The 17,807-nt window shown below is 40.9% G+C and overlaps 1 protein-coding gene across 2 annotated transcripts in view; it reads right to left on the bottom strand.

The window, feature by feature from the left end:
- LOC130910191 (carcinoembryonic antigen-related cell adhesion molecule 5-like) overlaps positions 1-15,782 on the bottom strand; it is a 33,900-nt gene extending 18,118 nt beyond the window's left edge. Inside the window, exons 1-5 of one of the 2 annotated variants that reach the window (XM_057827220.1) lie at positions 15,672-15,782; positions 15,277-15,606; positions 10,321-10,487; positions 10,126-10,252; positions 4,461-4,739 (exon numbers count right to left, since the gene is read on the bottom strand). In XM_057827220.1, the coding sequence (XP_057683203.1) occupies positions 4,461-4,739; positions 10,126-10,252; positions 10,321-10,487; positions 15,277-15,606; positions 15,672-15,711 (943 nt within the window). In that variant the 5' untranslated portion in view covers positions 15,712-15,782. The remainder of the gene's footprint in view (positions 1-4,460; positions 4,740-10,125; positions 10,253-10,320; positions 10,488-15,276; positions 15,607-15,671) is intronic. The other variant, XM_057827221.1, reaches the window with a different exon arrangement.
- Between the last annotated feature and the right edge of the window lie 2,025 nt (positions 15,783-17,807).

Genomic DNA, 17,807 nt, shown 5'->3' with positions numbered 1-17,807 from the left:
TCAGTGGCACAGAAATATGAGCATTTGCAAGAATAAAGTTGCAATGTGACAAGATTTAAATTGCAAATTTACGAGATTTAGGTAATTTATACGTAGTCATCATACGATATCAAAATCGTAACATGACATGAGAAGAATATTACGAGATTCAAGTGGTCATTAAAGAGAAATAAAGTCATTTATTTAAATAGGGATATGACGAAATTGAAATTATACTAGGGCTGCAGCTATCGATTATTTAGGTAATCGATTACTCTACCAATCAGTTAGTTCGAATAATCGAGCAATCAGATTATGAACAATTAATGCGTTGCATAATAAATTTTAGGAGATGTAAAACAAATAAACAAGTGTTTATGCTGGCAATAATATTTATTTTAGCTTGCTAAGATTACACTTTCAAATGAGGATTAAATTCGAACACAAATTAAAATTCCTGTGTGTATGCAGAAATGCACTTTCATTTCACAAGAACAATATATAAATAAATAAATAAATAAGGAAGGATCTAAGTCCAACAAAAGCTATAAAATGCTGAAGTTTTTTTTTTTTTTTTTTTTAATACAATGCTCTTAACAAATTGTTCAAACACACATTACCACAAAACACTGTTAATATACTTCTAAACTAAATAACGAACGTATAAACAAACATATTAGCTCAAACAAAAACATACCTTATGTTGGTCTTAACAGGGAGCAGCTGGATTTAGCAGTGTTAGACGAGTTATTACATATTCACTGTTGCCACTAGAGGTGTAGCCACCCAAATCAATAAAACTAAATGCAACACTTTCAAAACAAGCCTTTACAACGTCACTCGATTAAAGGAATCCTCGAAGCAGCAAGAATTGAAGGTTTTTTTCTATTCGAATTACTCGAGTTAATTGATTAATCGTTGCAGCACTAAGTTATACCATAGACTTAATAATTATATTGACGAGTCAAATTCGACCTTCACTGCGCCACGCCTTCAAGTAAGGGGCCATCCTACAATCCGCTTCAGTTATTCGCAGTCGGTCGCAGCGACACGTGCAGTGATCCAACGCCGGATTTAGGTTGAAAAAGTACGAAAGCTGTACCGGATACAAACAGGAAGGATTGTCTAAGAGGTGATTTGTTCGAGGATTCAAGGTAATTATTATATTTTTCTTTTTATCACAAGAATTTTCAACATAAAAAGCTTTTTGTTGTAAGGCTGCCGCCACATTGTCAAACAGACTAGCATCATTCCTCATCATATTTACGTAAAATAAATGCTAACTGCCCATTTTTTTGCTCTTTTAACCAATCGAGACTGTTTTTACGAACATATCTGTAAAGAATTCAGGAATTTAAGCATATATTCACATGAATTTGCTCCGGAAAAGCTCTGTTTATATATGGCGGCCGCCACACTGACTAACAGACTAACGTCATACTTCGACATATTTACGTAAAATAAATGCTAACTGCACGTTTTTTTTTTTTTTTTGCTTTTAACCAAGAATTGAGACTGTTTTACGTCCATATCTATGAAGAATTCAGGGATTTAAGCATTTATTCACATGAAGTTTCACCAGAAAAGCTCTGTTTACATATGGCGGTCGCCACATTGACTAACACACTAGCATCGTATTACGACATACAGTATTTACGTAAAATAAATGCTAACTGCACTTTTTTTTTTTCAAGAATCGAGACTGTTTTGAATTCAGGGAGTTAAGCATTTATTCACAAGAATTTTCAACGAAAAAAGGTCTTTGTCTGTCAATATCATTATGAAGTCTATGGTTATACATTGTAAAATTGAGGTGAATGTTGTTACGCCTCAAGAAAAAGATTAAATATTAGGAGATTGAAGTCGTGATATTACAAGATTTAAGGTAAACATTGTTATTATCCAAATGTTATTATATGTTATACTGCATCCATATGTGTTACCAGGGGTGGAAAGGAGGGGCAGAGTGGCCTGGGAGTCATTGAAAGACCGGCTCACTTCATGGACGGTATTGGAAGCCATCCAGCCAGGAACACAGAGACTACTACTAATATTCAATAAAAATGAGAACTCTAACCTGTAACCAGATCAAGGTCCACATGTCAGACTTTTAAGTTAAGTTTGCAATATATTTGTACAGTAAAAATGCATTGTTTGGAGTATTGGAGTAGGCAGAGAGGCCTACTACTAATATTCACAAACCTTGGCAAGAACTTATTCAGAATTGTGGATTTACAGTCCCATAAAAATGAGAACTTGAACCAGATCAAAGTCCACATTTAGGGCATTTAATTCATTATTCTAAATATTGATACTGTAAAAATGCATAGTTTTGAGTATGGGAGTAGTCAGAGAGGTCTACTACTAATAAATAAATTTGTGGATTTACAGTACCACATAAATGAGAACTGTAACCTGAATAAAGTTTACATCCAGGACTTTTATTCATTTTTCCAAATATTGGTATAGTAAAAATGCATAGTTTTGACTATGGGAGAAGTCCGAGTAGCCCCCGTTGTGTGTTACGTAAAATTTCGCAGTATTACGACTTTTTCTCTTGTAACGCATAGACTTCATAATGATATTGACAGGACACATTCCCCAGCCGTCCTACACTCCGCTTCAGTCGGGTGAAGTTATTCTCAAACACATGCAGCGAGCCAATGCCGGATTTAGGTGTAAAAAGTACAATAGCTGTACCGAATACAACTAGCTTTTACGTAAAATAAATGCTAACTGACCGTTTTTTTGGTTTGAACCAACAATTGAGACTGTTTTACATTCATATCTATAAAGAATTTAGGGATTTAAGCATTTATTCACAAGAATTTTCACCGGTACAGCTCTGTTTACATATGGCGGCCGCTACACTGACTAACAGACTAGCATCATATTTTGGCATATTTAGGTAAAATGAATGCTGACGGCACGTTTTTTGTTTGTTTGTTTGTTTGTTTTAACCAAGAATTGAGACCTTTTTGCGTGCATCTAGAAAGAATTCAGGGATTTAAGCATTTATTCACAAGAATTTTCAACATAAAAAGCTTTTTATTGTGATAAGGCTGTGCTACAGTGGCTTAAAGGCTAGCAGCACATTCGACATATTTACAGTGGGGAAAATAAGTATTTAGTCAACCACTAATTGTGCAAGTTCTCCCATTAGAAAATATTAGAGAGGCCTGTAATTGTCAACATGGGTAAACCTCAACCCTGAGAGACAGAATGTGGGGGAAAAAAACAGAAAAACACATTGTTTGATTTTTAAAGAATTTATTTGCAAATCATGGTGAAAAATAAGTATTTCGTCAATGCCAAAAGTTCATCTCAATACTTTGTTATGTACCCTTTGTTGGCAATAAGGGAGGCCAAACGTTTTCTGTAACTCTTGACAAGCTTTTCACACACTGTTGCTGGTATTTTGGCCCATTCCTCCATGCAGACCTCCTCTAGAGCAGTGATGTTTTGGGGCTGTCGTTGGGCAACACGAACTTTCAACTCCCTCTGCAGATTTTCTATGGGGTTGAGACCTGGAGACTGGCTAGGCCACTCCAGGACCTTGAAATGCTTCTTACGAAACCACTCCTTTGTTGCCCTGGCTGTGTGTTTGGGATCATTGTCATGCCGAAAGACCCAGCCATCTTCAATGCCCTTGCTGATGGAAGGATTTTCACTCAAAATCAAAAACAGGTGCTATTAATACAGGTAACGAGTGGAGTCTCGTTAGACCTCGTTAGAAGAAGTTAGACCTCTTTGACAGCCAGAAATCTTGCTTGTTTGTAGGTGACCAAATACTTATTTTCCACTCTAATTTGGAAGTAAATTCTTTAAAAATCAAACAATGTGATTTTCTGGGGTTTTTTTCACATTCTGTCCCTCATGGTTGAGGTTTACCCATGTTGACAATTACAGGCCTCTCTAATCTTTTCAAGTAGGGGAACTTGCACAATTGGTGGTTGACTAAATACTTATTTGCCCCACTGTACGTAAAATAAATGCAACTGACTGGTTCTTTGCTCTTTCAACAAAGAATCAAGACTTTTTTTACATCCAGATTTATAAAAAATTCAGGGATTTACGCATTTATTCACAAGAATTTTCAACATAAAAAGCTCTTTGTGTTGATAAGGCGAGGCCACAGTGGCTTAAAGACCAGCAGCACATTCGACATATTTCGTAAAATAAGTGCTAACTGCCTGTTTTTTTGCTTTTAACCAAGAATCGAGACTGTTTAACGTGTATATATATATATGTATATATGTATATATATATATATATATATATATATATATAAAGAATTAAGGGATATCAGCATGTATTCACAAAAATTTTCAACGTAATGCTCTTTGTCTGTTTCCACTCAGTCAGCTTTGAAGGAGATAGGCCCCCTATTAATCGCCCCCTTGCCCTGTCAATATGTTATGAAGTCTACGCGTAACGTCACAAATTTAGATGTCAATCGCAGTCGACGGCAGACAACTCACCAATGACAGCAAAGGAGACGACGGGCGAGGTGGCAACTCTCTTGGTCTTGGCATTGGTTGCCTTGCAGGAGTACTGATTGAGTTTATCCCACATGGGGCGGCCCTGCACCACTTTGAGTGTAAGCGTGGCCCCTGCGCCGTCCAACAGGGTGCCGTTCCGGTACCAGGCCAAGGCGGCGGGCGGGTTGCATAGCGAGGTGCACGTCAAGTTGAAGTCGGAGCCGGCCCGGACAAAGCGCGGCGGCTCTGACGGCTTGAGTTTTGGCACATCGGGACCGTCTGTGCACAACACAACAGGGGTTGTGTGACGCTTGAGTGTCAAAATGTGCAGGCACGCATGCTGCGGCCGAGCGGCGATACAGTTACAATGTCAACAATGGTGACCGACCACTTTGCGATATCGTCTTTCCTTACACTAGCGCGTGTTGAAACTCAAGTTAACTTTAAATCAAACAAAAGCCTTTACAAAATGTCAGACCATAGGCAGAGTTTGACTTTTGGGACGGGGGGGGGGGCATAACATGTTGATTACCCCGAAACGCAATGTCAGCGATAAAATTAACTTACAAGAATATTTATAATAAAAAGTTGACACTGAGCATGTTTTTGTTTCCCATCATTCTTGAGGGGAATTCTAAATGAGGCTGCTTAGGCAATACTTTTCGCCAAGATCGTCATCCATTGAATATGGTACGCCGGTGGCGTGCCGATGTAGTTACCCCAGTCAAAAATTGTATCCCCTGGGTGGAGCCATAAGGAGGTAGATTTGTGTCTTTATTATTCAATCAAAAAAAGTTGCTTCAATCAAAAAAAAAAATGTGTTTCAATGCAAAAATAAATTAGAAACTAAAAAAAAAAAAATGCATGTGAAAGCTATTTTTCTTTGATTTTTAAATTTTTTTTCGTCGTCGTTTTTGTTTTGTTTTTTTGAACGAAGCAACTTTTTTGATTGAAGTAATGTTGGTTTGTGTTTGGGCCACAGTTTGGCTAGGACATGTTTGTCTTTATTATTCAAATCTAAAAATAAGTTGCTTCAAAAATATATTTTTTTTTTTAAAAAATCATTTCAATCAAAAAAAAGAAAAATTTCAATCAAGGAAAAAGCTTTTGAATGCGAAAAAATATTTGCGATGGAAAAATTTGCATTTGAACACTTAATTTTTCATTAAAAAGGTTTCTTTGATTGAAGCAATCCTTTTTGTTTGGGCCATATTATGAGTAGGAAATTTGTGTCTAAATCATTTAATCCCCAAAAAAGTTGCTTGAATCGAGAAAAAAAAAAAAATTAATCAAAGAAAAAAATCACTTGAAAAATAAAATTGCCCTACCCTAATTTAAAAAAAAATATATATATATATATTATATGCAAAGCAAATGACCGTCTAAGTTGGTGGTCACATGATCAGATCGAGAAATAATTTTGACCCATTTTAAAAACATATTTTTTTGTTCATTTCATTCATTTTTGTTGCAGCTTGATTGCTTAACAACTTTTATATACATAGGAATGTCAATTACATGCAATGACACTTTTCGGCCACTGTGGGGGGCCTGGCTCCCCCTTAAAATCCGCTTATGTGTCAGACCGTCTTTTAAGGGAACTCATTCAAGTACTGATCAACTTTGACTGTTACTGTCAACATTGCTAGGGATGATATAACAGCATAACCTGCGTGTACTCTTTTTACGCGGGACGGGACATTAGTAAGACAAAACCAATTTTTGAACAGGGATCAAGGTTACATTTCATACCAATATAAATCTAATTAATTGATAAGCTAAATGATTATTGCAAAAATAAATCTATTGACCTATACTAACGTTCATGTGTACTGGTTCTGGTGATACAATGTTCGATTCAAACCTTTGTTTTAAAAAAATGCACTTTGAAGTGCAAGTCCCTTTATCAAAAAAACCGGGGAGCTATCCAAGAATGGGTCAACTTCTGGGGGGACACTAGAGCACCCCTAAACTCAAACTAAAGTAAATGTGATTTGGGAAAAGAAAATAATGAAAAGAAATCCGAGAACTGATCTACAGCTGAGGCATACTACAACCCCTAGCAAAAAAGTATGGAATCACCAGTCTCGGCCGAGCACTCACTCGGACATTTTATCATGTTGAACAAACTCAGATAAAAAAATAAAAAATAATGAATTAGTTCAAAAATGCAACTCTTTAGCATTCAGAAACACTAAAAGAAATGAATTTTAAAAATGGTGGTGTTAGTAAATGACATGGTGACGATGCTGAAACTTTTGTTTGGTGCTGTTCCAGTGAGATTTACAAAGATGACTGCGTGAAGAAGACATCAAAATTCCCTCAGTCTTTGATGATATGGGGCTGCATGTCAGGCAAAGGCACTGGGGAGATGGCTGTGGTTAAATCTTCAATAAATGCACAGGTTTACATTGAAATTTTAGACAGCTTTCTTATCTCTTCAATTGAAAATATGTTTGTCATTTTCCAAGATGAGAATGCATCATGCACAGTGCTAAAACTGTTAAAGCATTCCCTTGGAAAAAGACTCATACAGTCAATGTCATGGCATGCAAATAACCCAGATCTCAACCCTATTGATAACCTGTGGTGGAAATTGAAAAAAAAAAAGGTCCACAGCAAGGCCGACCAGCTAGGATGATCTGGCAACTGCAATCAAAGAGAGTTGGCACCAAAGTGAAGAATACTCATCAAGTCCATGCCTCAGAGACTGCAAGCTGTTATAAAAGCCAGAGGTGGTGCTACTGAGTGATCATCACACAGTAAATGTGACTTGTAGCGTTAGCATAGCGTTCGCGGTAGCATTAGCATTTGGCGTGGTGAGTGTCGTCTTAAACTCTTGAAAAACCCTTTACATCCAGTTCGTGGCATCCAGGTAAGTTTAATTAATTGAAAATAATGTACTGTTTTCTTGCTGATTGTGTATTATCATCACGAAGTTGGTGTTGTCCTAGTAGAGTGTACACTCTAAAATGATGTGCTCGTCCGTCAATGTTCATTTGAAATTGTTGGAAAACTTTTATTTATTTAATTATTCATGAATTAAAACTTTTTAAGTTTATAGATGAAAACATTTTGGGTAATTGTAGACTAAAACAAGACGAAATTTTCGTTGATTTAAACTACATGAAGACAAACACATTTTCAAATGACTAAAATATGACTAAGACAAATAAGTATTTATGTCCAAAAGACTAAGTCTAAGATGAAAATAAAAGGGCTGCCAAAACCAACACTGCCTGATGGGATTAGTTTTGCAGGTGAGCATGTTCACACAGTTTAATGTTATGCTAACTCTGATGCAGGTCGGACTTTCAGTAGCAGAATTAGTTGTGTTTCCCCCACCTCCACAACATTGAAGTTTTTTTTATATTACTTATAGTGGTTGCTGCTGCCCGAAAAAAAACTAATATCCCTCCTCTTTGAAGGGGATGGAGGAGGTGGCATATTATCGACATGAATCTGTCTGAAGTCATCAGCCAATCAAACGTGCGTTTGAAGAGGAAAAAAATGGACATTTAGCCAATGAAAAGGGATCAGAGTAAGTGTGAAACTAATGAAAATAATTTAATTAATGATGGTAGCGTCTATTCTATTCTTAGCACATATGGGAAGACAATCAAAATTGATCTATATACCTGAACTCATTATATAATGAAAACAAGGTTGCTTAAAAGTTGGTGGGGACAATTTGACCATCCTGAAAAGTTGGTTGTGTTATGTTTTTGGATGACTACTTTTAATCCTAATTGAATATTATTATTTTAAAGTAATGCTACCCTTATTGGAATAAAAGTTTTGGCCTTGGTAAGGGCTGTTCGGTCCCTGTACTACCGGTGTCAGAGTCTGGTCCGCATTGCCGGCAGTTAGTCGAATTCATTCCCAGTGAGGGTTGGACTCCGCCAAGGCTGCCCTTTGTCACCGATTTTGTTCATAATTTTTATGGACAGAATTTGTAGGCGCAGCCGAAGCGTTGAGGGGGTCCGGTTTGGTGACATCAGCATTGAATCTCTGCTTTTTGCAGATGATTTAGTGCTGTTGGCTTCATCAAGCCGTGACCTCCAACTCTCACTGGAGCGGTTCGCAGCTGAGTGTGAAGCGGTTGGGATGAAGATCAGCACCTCCAAATCTGAGACCATGGTCCTCAGTCGGAAAAGGGTGGAGGGCCCTCTCCGGGTCGGGGATGAGATCCTGCCCCAAGTGGAGGAGTTCAAGTATCTTGGGGTCTTGTTCACGAGTGACGGTAGGAGGGAGCGGGAGATCGACAGGCGAATCGGTGCGGCGTCGCAGTAATGCGGACTCTGCACCGGTCCGTAGTGGTGAAGAAGGAGCTGAGCCGAAAGGCAAAGCTCTCGATTTACCAGTCGATCTACGTTCCTACCCTCACCTATGGTCACGAGCTTTGGGTCGTGACCGAAAGAACAAGATCCCGGATACAAGCGGCCGAAATGAGTTTCCTCCGCAGGGTGTCCGGGCTCTCCCTTAGAGATAGGGTGAGAAGCTCGGTCATCCGGGAGGGACTCGGCGTCGAGCCGCTACTCCTCCGCGTAGAGAGGAGCCAGCTGAGGTGGCTCGGGCATCTGGTTCGGATGCCTCCTGGACGCCTCCCTGGAGAGGTGTTCCGGGCATGTCCCACCGGCGGGAGGCCCCGGGGACGACCCAGGACACGCTGGAGAGACTATGTCTCTCGGCTGGCCTGGGAACGCCTTGGGATCCCGCCGGAGGAGCTGGTTGAAGTGGCTGGGGAGAGGGAAGTCTGGGCTTCCCTGTTAAAGCTGCTGCCCCCGCGACCCGACCCCGGAACAAGTGGAAGATAATGGATGGATGGATGGATGGAAGTTTTGGCTAGTCTACCCACCTCTTTTTAAATTCAACAAATGAGTGACGTTGCTTCGATGTTCACCATGGTTCAGCTAATGCTAAGCTGAATGCTACGCTAATGCTACAAGTTACATTTAGAGTGAAAGGATCACTCAATGAAAACCTTAAAAGGCTAAGGCAACATTGCATATTCTCTAATGCAAGATAAAAAAATTAAAAAAAATCTTAAAATATTTACAAAACACACAAGCTTGACGCTTCCTATAGCTGCCTGCCTTCAACCTGCACCAGAGTCCTTCTGGGGTCCTACCGTCAGTCAGCGGCAGGCACAGTTGTCCACACAGATGCCTTATAAAAATCCCTTTTTTATCGGCTAATTTTTTTGTTTATTAATAAGCCGATATTTTTTGTTAATCGGCCCATATTGGAAAAAAGTCCATATATCGGCCCGATATATCGGTTAGTTGATATATCGGTCGATCTTACTGAAAATGCTCTGAAATCAACAGGAAATGACCCGGAAATGCTCCAAAGTAAAAAAGTGACTCGATAAACAGAGTGTGAACTGCAGATGCTCCAAAATTAACAGAATATGAGCACATATCTTCACAAATTAACACGGATACCATACTATGCTATGCTATAAAGTAAACAAGAAATGACCCGGTTAAAAGAAGGTGACCTGGAAATGCTCCCATATTAACAGGAACTGACCAAATATCAATAGGAAATGACCCAGAAATGTCCCAGAAGGTGACCCGTTATCAACAGGAAGTGACACCAAATCACAGAGGTCTGAAATGAAGCTCTAAAAATATTGGACATTATAGAGTGTGGTACTCACAGTAGACGGGCACACTGAAGGGGGCGCTCTTCTTGGTCTCCAATTTGTTGGCTGCGCTGCAGATGATGGGTCGTGACAGATCGTAGCGCAGCACCCGCGCGATGGTCAGCCGACTGCTGGATTCGCTCTGCGGGCGAAACGCGAGCGGATGTGAGAAGCGGGGCCCGGCCGGGGGGTGTAGCGGCAGCCTCGGACCTGCTCCACTGATAGCCGACCGCCGGCGGGCGTTGCGATGGGCTCAGTGCCATTGAGCCAGGTGAAATTTAAGAAGGAACCTTTGGCGTTGCAGGTTAGGACCAGTGTGCTGTTGTGCTCCAGCGCTTCCACCATGTTTGCAGTCACCACCACGCCGGACACCGGTTCTAAATGGGAAGTCAGTCATGATTTTAACGACATAATATCGCGTAGTACCATGTTTCGATCGTATTACCCAGTGTCAAGACATAGCCGTGAATGGCCACCGACGGATTTGGGGGGGATTTTATTGGTGAAACATGGTAATATAACAAAGGTCGCGATGCAGAAATCGCAGACATAAAGGAGTGGTCAGGATTTTCTTTTTCATATATTTACCATTTTAAACACTTTTTTTTTCTTTGATTGGATCGAATATTTATCATGTAACATATCGAGGAAAATGCAACAGTAACAAAAAAAAAATACAACTAAGCGATAGTTATAAGGTAGATTTATTTACAGACACCATTTTTTTTCATTGTGACGTAATTTGTTTAAATGTTTAAAATATGAGTGAATAATTTTTTAAAGCCGTTTTTTTTTTTTTTTTTTTAATTAAAACGAAATATTAGACATAAATTAATGATTCTAAGCTAAAAATGAATGAAACATTTTGAATAATAAATATAATTACTTCTTTTTATGGTTGGGGTGAAACAAAAGTGGTTGCGCGACATCTGTAAACTGGGTTGTCCAGGGTAAAACGGACAAATTAAAAATAGTTCGGGAGCTTAATGCGCCATTAATCTGCTATGGCAGCATATAGACATATTGTTCTATCAAACACAACAGTTCTTTTGGCTAAAAATACAGCAGTTTCTTTTAAAGAAGGTGCAAGCGCAGAAACTGCTTTTTCAGTCTTGTCTGTGTTTTTCGCCATATGTATTTGGCTCTTTTTGAATGTTCCAGACTAAAGCAAGATTTCTGCCGCAATGCAGAGTTCCCGCAGGTCCTTAGAAAGTCTACGTCGGCTCACTGGCTGCCGTTGATGGCGCTAGACACCCAATTGATCTTGACTCGATTGGACGACAAGCGCCGTCAATGGCACTGAAACTAGTGCATCACAGCTAATCATTTGTGTGCATTTACAGGGCACATCCTGTTCATTTTAGGGCATTTACAGGTGACTTCATGATGATTCTAACTCACTGCCTATTCTTTTCTTAACATTCTTTAGTCACTTACCGTGGGGCAAATAAGTATTTAGTCAACCACTAATTGTGCAAGTTCTCCCACATGAAAATATTAGAGAGGCCTGTAATTGTCAACATGGGTAAACCTCAACCATGAGAGACAGAATGTGGAAAACCCAGAAAATCACATTGTTTGATTTTTAAAGAATTTATTTGAAAATCATGGTAGAAGATAATTATTTAGTCAATACCAAAAGTTCACCTCGATACTTTGTTATGTACCCTTTGCTGGTAATAACGGAGGCCAAACGTTTTCTGTAACTCTTCACAAGCTTTTGGCACACTGTTGCTGGTACTTTGGCCCATTCCTCCATGCAGATCTCCTCTAGAGCAGTGATGTATTAGGGCTGTCGTTGGGCAACACGGACTTTCAACTCCCTCCAAAGATTTTCTTTGGGGTTGAGATCTGGAGACTGGCTAGGCCACTCCAGGACCTTGAAATGCTTCTTACGAAGCCACTCCTTTGTTCTCCTGGCTGTGTGTTTGGGATCATTGTCATGCTGAAAGACCCATCCACGTCTCATCTTCAATGATGATGGAAGGAGATTTTCACTCAAAATCTCTCGATACATGGCCCCATTCATTCTTTCCTTTACACAGATCAGTCGTCCGGGTCCCTTTGCAGAAAAACAGCCCCAAAGCATGTTTCCACCCCCATTCTTCACAGTGGGTATGATGTTATGATGCAATTCAGTATTCTTTCTCCTCCAAACACAAGAACCTATGTTTCTACCAAAAAGTTCTATTTTGGTTTCATCTGACCCTAACACATTCTCTCAGTCCTCTTCTGGATCATCCAAATGCTCTCTAGCGAACCGCAGACGGGCCTGGACGTGTACTGGCTTCAGCAGGGGGACACGTCTGGCAGTGCAGGATTTGAGTCCCTGGCGGCGCATTGTGTTAATGATAGTAGCCTTTGTTACTGTGGTCCCAGCTCTCTGCAGGTCATTCACTTGGTCAGCCCATGTGGTTCTGGGATTTTTGCCCACCGTTCTTGTTATCATTTTGATGCCACGGGGTGAGATCTTGCATGGAGCCCCAGATCGAGGGAGATTAGCAGTGGTCTTGTATGTCTTCCATTTTCTAATACTTGCTCCCACAGTTGATTTCTTTACACCAAGCAAAGAGTGAAGAGTTACAGAAAATGGTTGGCCTTTGTTATAGCCAACAAAGGGTACATAACAAAGTATTGAGATGAACTTTTGGTATTGACCAAATACTTATTTTCCTCCATGATTTGCAAATAAATTATTTAAAAATCAAGCAATGTGATTTTCAGTTTTTTTTTTTTTTTTACACATTCTGTCTCTCATGGTTGAGGTTTACCCATGTTGACAATTACAGGCCTCTCTAATCTTTTCAAGTAGGCGAAGTTGCACAATTGGTGGTTGACTAAATACTTATTTGCCCCACTGCACTTCTCAGTGACCCAAACTCAACAGGAATTGACCTAGAAATTCTCCAAAATCAACAGGAAAGGACCTGTAAATGCTCATCAAGAAAAGAAAATGACGAAAATCAACAGGAAATGATGTCAAATGCCCCAAAATGAACTTGCCTGGCATTGCCTGCCACTGATGGCCATAGACGTCCAATCTGTTTGAAGTGGGAGGGATGGCAGCGAATGAATGAAAGGTTATTTGCTTCCACCTTCCCACATCAAATGGATTGGACATCTACTAGTGATAAACTCATTCCAATTCATAGCAGAGGGATGAAAATAGCTTGTTTTTCTGTGAATTACAGTATTTTCCGCACCTAAAAGCCTTCAATTTTCTCTAAAGCAGACGGTGCGCCTTATAATCCGATGCGCCTTATATATGGATCAATATTGGTTAATCATTGCATGACATTCCCATTAGCACAGCAACATCTAGTGGATGTATAACGCAGCCCCAACCACTATTACTACTACTACTACTGCACCTGATAATGCGGTGCACCCTATAAATGAAAACAGTTTCAAAATAGGCCATTCATTGAAAGTGCGCCTTATACTCCGATGCGCCTTTTAGTGCGGAACATTGGGTAGTTGTTTAGTAGAATGATTTCTTGACCTATGTATCGATAATTTGCACATGAGAGGAGAAAAACTCCACTTACAGTGAAATAAAATTCGTTTTTTTCTTCATCAGAAACTGTTGCGACATGTTTTGGTCTTAAACATCTCGGAAACATCTCCCGTCAACATTCAAAAACGCACAATTCTGGTAGTTCAGTCATATATCGTTCCGCGAACTGCCTGCTGTCGTTTAGCCTTCTTTTCTTTAACGTGCCTATGACAGCAAAAACATTTTTATTTCATATTTCGCACGGTATTTTATGCTCCTGAATGAAATGGACTGCTTGGATGTGTGTGGAAGCGATCGTTATATTTGTTCAATTTTTCAAATCCCGCGCCATGAAAATGAGTGACTTGGGGCTCCAGTCTCGGGTTAAGGACGAATGCGAATGTGACTTCACCCGGGTCAGCATCTCACAATACAGCATTTCTTTATAGCATGCAGATGGACTGCGGATTCAGCCGATTTTGCGGATTAATTCTTTTATTTTTCGCATCATGCCATGCAAACGGCTGCAGCGATTTGTAGCTGCCCCAGGGAGAGGCGTGTGAGCCTTTTTGGTTTAAAAAAAATCCCGTTCACCCCGAGATTGGCCAAAACAAGTCTGACAACTGTGGGACCATTGGACTTACAAGGAAGTGAGTAAACATCGTGTTTTGCATTATATCAAATACTGGGATCATGGCACACGTTTTAATACGGAGGTGGCTTGCATTTTGTGGCTGATTGTTCACCGAGGATGCCACTCAGCCAGCGAGCGGCGGATTATCGCACACCCCCCTAGGTCCTCTACGCGTGCACTCGGTTCGGGTTAACATGTCGGCTAGCTGTCATGCCTCCTGGTTTGTTACGCTCTTCGAAGCCAGGGCTGGGAAATTACAAAAGCCGGACTAAATTCAGTGGCATTACATATCGTTCGGGAGGTGCAATAAATCGACAGTTTTGATCATTATGGAATAATTTTGCCATGTCGTACTGAATAAATGCATTTTTAATATTTCATATTCCATTTGGCACAAGACTGTTATTTGTCATGACCATACCATTTATTTAGTGATTGAGGAAAAATACTTAGATCAAATGAATATCCTGTAAAAATTTTGGATTAGAGAGATTGAAACGACATTTTGCTACCCTCTCCGTTGCACTTTCCTCGTTCTGAATAATTCCCCCTCATTGGGAAGAATTCTAAATCAGATGGAACCATGACACTGCCGACGTCATCCTCCTGTTGGGGACGCTGGAACCACAACAGGAACCCTATAATGGTAGGCGTGGCTAAACAGCAGATTAAAAGAATAATTTCTCATCATCTGCGCTTTGCCAACTGTTGTATATAGTCGAATCGTCTCAAAATATGATTCTAATTCACATAATAATGCTATTAATGGTTTTTTATATTATCACAGGCACTTTAACGTACCCTCCAACGGCATTGGGACACCGGGGAAATGACGTCATCCCCTGAGTCAAAGTAGGGAAAAGGTGCGGAGAAGGGGGGCCGCGCCCCGAGAGTCGCCGGAATGTTTGGAATTATTCCCGAGCGCCGCTTTTCCTAAACGTAGTCCCGCCCCATGGAAAGGCCTGGTCTGGTGTAGCTAATACACATCTTTTTGAACCGGTTCTGAAAAGACTGGAAAGGAGGGATCGTGGCTCACCGAGTACGCGCAGCTTAATCTCGGCGGTTTCGGTGTCACCGTCGGCTTTGACGACGTTGATGCTGAAGTCCCCACTGTCGGCGGCGGTGAGCGCGCTTAGGCTGAGAGTGCCACTCTTGGGATCCACGCTGGCACGGCCCTCGTAGGGTGCATTGACCTTGAGTCCTTGGGGCCCCACAGTAGCCACGGGGATCTGCTCGCGCTCGTTATTGAAATTCCAGATGATGAAGGCGTACTCCGGGTCCTTCAGGAGCGTCTGCAGGGTCACGTTCTTCCCCACCACCGCGTCCACGGGGCCTGGCGGCAAGATGTCGCGTGCCACAGCCCCTGCTTGGGGTAAAAGCGCCATCAGAGGGACTCCGGCAGACAGAGCCGACCCCGGAACCAGAACTTACCCGACAGGGCGAGCAGGAGTGCTACAATCGTCGTCGTCATGTTCTTTGGGAACTGAGAGCAAAATGCAGGAGCAGGGACTGGCTTCTCCTCCGCCGACACACCCAGACAGGTGAGGCTACCCCCCCCACCCCCACCCTCGCGCTTGCGCGCTTGGGGGGGCGGAGCCAGCCGGTTCCTCACCAAATGACTCATTCACAAATTCTTTTCAGGTTGACAAAGCACACACACACACACACTCTCAAGTGGGCGGGGCTAACTGCTTTCTTGCATCTTCAGGTTAACCCATTGTATCTATATCTCGCAGTGAATGAATGAAAATCATGTCAGAAAACATGTTTTAACAGCACATGTTACACTACAGAGGAACCAGATATTACATTTCTTAAATGAAGGTTGGCTGCGATTGACAGAGATACACTATAAAAATAACAACCTATCACAAGGGCATAGGCTTGGTTTCAACATTGGTATGGACGATATACTGTAACAGCATAACCTGCATGTACAGTTTTTGCTGGGGACCGGACATTAATAAGACCAAACAGATTATTGAACAGGGGTCAGGGCTACATTTCTCAGGAATATGAATGTAATTAATTGATAGGATAAATGATCAATGCAAAATAAATCTATATTGACTTATACTAACTTTCATGTATATTGGTTCAGGTGATATAAAGATACATTCAAACCTTTGTTTTCAAAAACTACTGAAGAAACATTTTGAGGTGAAAGTCCCTTTATTAAAAAAAAAAAAAAAAAACAGGGAGCTATCCAAGAGTGGGTCTACTTCTGCTGGACACGGGAGCACCTCTAAGCTCAAACTAAAGTAATCTAATACATACAGTGCTTGACAAAATTACTGGCACCCCTGTAATTCTGTCAGATAATGCTCAATTTCTCCCAGGAAATGATTTCAATTACAAATGCTTTGGTAGTAATATCTTCATTCATTTTGCTTGGAATGAAAAAACACAAAAGAGAATGGGGGGGGGGGGGGGGGGGATCCTTATGATTTCACACAGAACTCCAAAAACGCCGGACAAAATTATTGAAAAATTATGTGATGATTCTCTAATTTGTGTAATTAACAGCACTTGTTAGTTACCTGTGGCACATAACAGGTGGTGGCAAATTGCAATAACTAAATCACACTTGCAGCCAGTTAAAATGGATTAAAGTTGACTCAACCTCTGTCCTGTGTCCTCGTGTGCACCACAATCAGCATGGAGAGAAGAAAGAAGACCAAAGAAATGTCTGAGGACTTGAGGACTTAAGAAGCAAAATTTTGAGGTATGGGCAATCTCAAGTCCATCCCTAAAGACCTGAATGTTCCTGTGTCTACCGTGTGCAGTGTCATCAATAAGTGTATAGCCCATGACACTGTGGCTAACCTCCCTAGATGTGGAAGGAAAAGAAGTTTTGACGAGAGATTTCAATGAAAGATTGTGCGGATGGTGGATAAAGAACCTCGACTAACATCCAAACAAGTTCAAGCTGTCCTGTTGTCTGAGGGTACAACAGTGTCAACCCGTGCTATCTGTCGGCGTCTGAATGAAAAGGCACTCTATGGTAGGATACCCAGGAAGAACCCACTTCTGACCCGCTGAAATAAAAAAGCCAGGCTGGAGTTTGCCAAAACCTACCTGAGATAGCCAAAACATTTTTGAAGAATGTTCTCTGGTTTTTGGGAAAAGGCCATAGAGTTTACAGGGGAAAAATGAGGCCTTCAAAGGAAAAAAACACAGTCCCCACAGTCAAACATGGCAGAGGTTCCCTGGTGTTTGGGGTTGCTTTGCTGCTTCTAGCACTGGACTACTTGACCGTGTGCATGGCGTTATGAAGTCTGAGGACGACTAACAAATTTTGCAGCATAATGTAGGGTCCAGTGTGAGAAAGCTGGGTCTCCCTCAGAGGTCATGGGTCTTCCACCAAGACAATGACCCAAAACACACTTCAAAAAGCATTAGAAAATGGTTTGGGAGAAAGCACCGGAGACTTCTAAAGTGGCCAGCAATGAGTCAAGACCTGAATCTCATAGAACACCTGTGGCGAGATCTAAAAAATGGCACCCTTCAAATCTCTGACACCTGGAGCAGTTGGCCAAAGAAGATTGCTCTAAAATTCCAGCAGAG

The sequence above is a fragment of the Corythoichthys intestinalis genome, chromosome 22, assembly GCF_030265065.1.
Source record: "Corythoichthys intestinalis isolate RoL2023-P3 chromosome 22, ASM3026506v1, whole genome shotgun sequence".
Lineage (NCBI taxonomy): Eukaryota > Metazoa > Chordata > Actinopteri > Syngnathiformes > Syngnathidae > Corythoichthys > Corythoichthys intestinalis.
Note: the sequence above shows the minus strand (reverse complement) of the source record. Positions and strands in the feature narration are given on the sequence as shown.